General features: G+C 35.9%; 1 protein-coding gene across 1 annotated transcript; it reads right to left on the bottom strand.

Moving 5' to 3' along the window:
* Positions 1–495: 495 nt before the first annotated feature.
* LOC122021694 (fruit protein pKIWI502-like) lies at positions 496–4,557 on the bottom strand. The gene is made up of 5 exons (XM_042579848.1): positions 3,974–4,557; positions 1,936–2,035; positions 1,757–1,852; positions 1,599–1,679; positions 496–756 (listed from the first exon to the last, which is right to left on the bottom strand). Exons 1-5 carry the CDS (start codon positions 4,507–4,509, stop codon positions 694–696), a joined length of 876 nt encoding a protein of 291 aa, XP_042435782.1. The 5' UTR covers positions 4,510–4,557; the 3' UTR covers positions 496–693.
* Between the last annotated feature and the right edge of the window lie 446 nt (positions 4,558–5,003).

Genomic DNA, 5,003 nt, shown 5'->3' with positions numbered 1-5,003 from the left:
GTGTTAAATTTATTGTAGTCCGAAGATTTGCTGTAGGTAGGCTCTGGCAGCAAGTTGGCAGCACAGACTAATGATTAGAGAGCATAATCTGATCAGAGAAATTTTGGGTAGAGCAGCTTTTAAGTAGGCAGTTAGCGAGGAGAGGAATGACTAATTTGGTTCGAGTTTTAGTTTATATAAAGTTCAGCTAATCCACAGCTGTTTCAAAAAGAACTTGATTACGATGTTCTCATTTTTTATGTTAATTTTATAAAATATAATTACTTTATATTTATATATTATAAACCAAATAAGATCAGATATAATTAAGAACATATTTATACATTGTCCAGAGTAAAGTGCGAAGAATGTAGAACGGCATTTGATAATTTTCAAAATTGAGTTGGTATTAATTAAATCAACAATATGGGTGTAATAAACTGTAGTGGAAATTCAATATTATCATTCATCCTTGCACAAGAATGTCTTTTTTTTTCCCGAGCTGACAGATTATGATTGACAAAAGAAACTTCTATAATCATTCAGTACATGTCCCCGGCAATGAGGAACCATCGATTTGATACATGTAATGAGGTGGGAAAAATTGTAATAACTTATTTTCTACTTCATGTTCAATCAGACGATCACAGCATCTGATATCAAAAGAATACAGTTGATCATGTGCTTACGCTACAACAACAAAAAAGAAAGAGGTTAGATGTTCATCAAGATTTTTTCGTTTGATACACCACTAGCGACGAGCTCCGATGTAACATCCTACATAAAGAACAAATGTATGCAGAGACATCAAGTTCTGACCTGTGTTTTGTATAGAAAAGTAATCAAGAAAAGCTTGAAGTAAAGGCATTAGTTGAAAGGAAGTTTGTTCAGAAGCTCGGCTTCATCTAGTATATCAGATAGCATTGATAACACAATCCATAGACAATATAATCTTCAAGTAAACAGGTCCACAATAGAATGTGTATTCTAGACAATTTAATTTCTTTAATGAAGTCGAGATAGCTTTGGCCGCAAGTCTGATGTCATGTAGCATCTTAAATTTATCCAAGAGAACATCCTTATCTTAAGCTTGGCCTAAATTGAATGGCTAAATGTAAAATTACATTAAGAAACTGCACGACAAATAAATCTGTTGACACTCCATGTGATGGAATACTAAAATTGGGTAGAAACAATTGCACTAAGCAGCCTATTTCTTGGTATGAACTAGCTAAAAATCTGTCAAGTAATATTTCAAAAGACAAGTGGATGAAACAAAGACCAATCAATTCATTTAAAAAAGAAAATTTCTATACTGTGCATTTATAAAGTATTTATAGCTGAATCAACATAATTTTTTTTTTTTAAAAAATAATATGATGTAATGAAAATAGGAAATTATTAAATTAAATTATAAATGAATAAAACATTGATGCATAAAATCAATACAAAAATATATAATAAGAAATTCATCCACCTCCCATAGATTTGACACCTTCCCCTGTAAATAAACTTGCAACACCAACCCCATTATAATTACATCAATCATATTCACACACAATTAACAATTATTAGGATCATTTTGCCTATGAATTTGATAGTATCTCAGAAAATCATACCTCTGCCATTTGTCTGTGCCCACAAAGTACAGCGCCAGTTGACAAAGGATTTAGTATCCTTTTATCTCTTGAAAAAGCTGCCTGCAAAATGTCACAAGAAAATGTTGGCACAAAGTAAATAATTCATAAAGAATAAACTAATAGGTTCTATGAGTTACCTGTACATATCCTCTTTCACCACTCCATCTTTCATCAGGTTGTGATAAAACAGGTATTATTTTAACTCCACTTGATTCCCAATCCTTGAACCTGTCCTATAGAAAAGCAAAAAAAGAATCATATTCAATTTCTTCAATAAGAGAAGCCTAGGTTGAACAATGGAACTCATAATTCAGACCTGATAAGCCATCCTCTGAAGGTTTCTAATGCCATAGTAAAGTCTCACATCTGATCTTTCATTTGTATTGAAACATGACTCGATAAGTGAACGGATGGGACTGTCACCAATGGTTCAAATAAGATAAAGACATCAACAAACAATTCAAACTTGCTAAATTATTGACATAAGATGGTAACATATTATAGCATCTATGCAGATTTCTACAGACAAAGGTGGCAACCTTTACTGTCCACCAGAATTGTTTCTGATCGGTGTCATAGAAAATCCTTATCAAGATAATGATTGAACAAATAAAGTAAAGAACTTCGTAATGAGAAAATAATCACACACACACATATATATTTTATAATAATGAGGAGAGTTTGACTCCTGAATACCTACAACTAATATAATTGATTCATCTTATCAAACTATGAAATCTATTTTCTCTTATTTTATGGCAACATAATTTATTCTTATAATATTCTGTCATCTACTAACCACTTGGAATTATGACATTTCTATTTTATCTCCCACTAATCTCACTTTTTTTAAAAAAGAATGTTTAAATTTTTATATGTCTAGCCAACACTTTTTACCTACTAATTTGGGTGAATATAACCATTGCACCCACCAAGGAAGGTTGGACACTGTCTGTCCTAGAGAAGGAATACACCAAGCAACCAGAAAAACATTTGGTCAATTGCACCTGACATTTTCCTTTCTATTTTACGCATCTAACCTTTATACTATGAATGATATCTTCAGCACGTTGAAAAATGACAAATAAGGAAAAAAATGTGAGAATAATTAAGGCTAACAACTTATATTATTGTGTTATGATCATGTACTGTTATTTCGTTTCAATATTGACCGAGGCAAAGCAACACATGATAAGTTAAAATTTCTACAAAAAGTAATTTGTATAATGTAGATAATGAAAATGATCAAATTCAATTTAAAGAAAATTAGTTAAATTTTCTAAAAATACAAATTTACATAACAGAGTGTTGATGTCATCATACTCATGTCATGTTGGATCATTTTGTGTCGTAATCATTATAATGAAGTAGTATGACAATCGATCCTGCGAGGCCTCATAAGATAACATAGTTAAACTTGACATCCTCTATCACACAAACAAATGATCTATTGAAACTGAAAAGCCTATTTGCTTGTAAGTAAAATAAAGGGAGAGATGATTAGTTTTCCTTTTATTTGCTAGTATGAAGCAAATACTAATTGTGAAAATAACAAGAATAACAAGAAAACTTAGAGAGAGATGGTGCTACCCGGAAAACAAATCTTTGTAAAATAGGAATACTAAAGATCATGGATCTGATGCTTTGACTGATTGAAGGAATGTTGGCCTAAGAAGCACAAATCAGTAGTCAATTGAAATGAGTGCTCAGTCTATTCCATCTAAATTAAGTTGGGAATATATGAAAATCCAATTAGCATAGACCCAAAGTAGCTTCATTTGACCTAGGTGCTTCAATTTCATTATTCATTGACATTACTCTAGTGAAACTCACAGACAAAACTAGTTCAACTTCAGTAGCAGTTGTCTGTCTCCAGTCAACATTATCTTCACTAGCATCGTTATTCAGTAAACAGCAAAACAAGAAGCTCCTCAAGACTCAAATAACCAGGATTCAGGAATCTATTTACAACTTCAATAAGAACTATGTCAACTAAAATGATAATAAAAGAAATATATTTTTATTCTCCAGGATCTTGACAGAATTAAATAAATTAACCGTATGGTCACACAGTCAGCAAAGGAAAATGGTCCTCTTTTGCAGCAAAAAAAATTAAACAATTTAGTTGTTGAGACCAATTATGTTGGATATTGCACAAACGAGGCTTTTGTTCTATTTTGGTGCCAAAATTTGGGCAAGGAAATGTACCAGTACAACCAAATCCTGCTTCTGTTTAAAAAAACAGATTCGCGGACAAAGGATTTTCACCTCAAACATCAGCGTCTCAAGAAAATTACGTCAAATTTATACAGATAAAAAAAAAGAGTGATCATAATTACAACATGGAAGCCTACCTAATTCCAGATCCGGTGGCAAATATGAGGACGGTGGGGAAGGCGTCAGGGGATGAGATGCGCTCTATTGGAAATCCCCTACCCATGACTTCACTCAGCTCGACGACATCGCCCCTCTCAAGTCCACATAAAAGATCGGCGGTGGACCCGGGGAACCTCTTCACGAGAAACTGGAACTCGCCACGAGAGACAGCAAAGTAGGGCGGTGACGCGATGGCGAGAAAGACCGGCTTTTTAGCGTCAGGAACGCGGAGCTGGAGGTACTGGCCCGGGGAGGTGAAGGAGAAGGCGAGATCGGGGGAGTCGGAGACGTCGACCGCGACGTGGAAGAGGGTGGCGTCAGCGTCGGCAGGCGCGACGAGGCTGATGGGCGCCGGGGTCCAAGTGGCTGCTCCCTGCCAGGCGGCGGTGGCAAGGACGGTGAGAGCGCGGCGGCTAGGGCCGAACGTAAAGGGGACGCCTATGCGGAGGCGGGGGAGGAGAGACATGGGACGGAGAAACGGCGGCGGTGGGAGGAGCAAAAGGTCGCGAAGCATCCATGATTCGGTTATAGATCGCAGTCGGCCTTCGCCCAATTAATTAAATTATTAATAATATTAATAATAATAAATAACATAGATTGCATTAGGTTTTTACCGAACCCATAATTAAGTTTATCAAATACTCATTTTCAAGTAGGGTACTTTATAACTGATTAAATTATGTATGTTATGCTGATATTACCCTTCCATGTATTCCTCGTGGCAGTGGCGTCCTTCCGAACAAGTATGTGTATCCAAACCATGCTCATTTTCTTCCCGGTGTCCGTCCAAAGCAAAATTCTCTTCTGGCAACGGTGTGGCTTGGTCCTTCAAAAAGGCGGAGAGGAAACCTAAACCTTATTATGACCGTCTGCGACGCGCCTTTTTTCGACCATATAAGGCAAGTTTCCTACGGTTTTCAATGACAAGTCAATGAAGACGAACGAACATCCCCTCCTGACCATCGATGTCCTAACCGGCTCTGTTCTTTTGTTGGTCATTGCTCAAAT

The sequence above is a fragment of the Zingiber officinale genome, chromosome 9A (assembly GCF_018446385.1).
Source record: "Zingiber officinale cultivar Zhangliang chromosome 9A, Zo_v1.1, whole genome shotgun sequence".
Lineage (NCBI taxonomy): Eukaryota > Viridiplantae > Streptophyta > Magnoliopsida > Zingiberales > Zingiberaceae > Zingiber > Zingiber officinale.
This window is presented reverse-complemented; position numbering and strand designations above follow the sequence as displayed.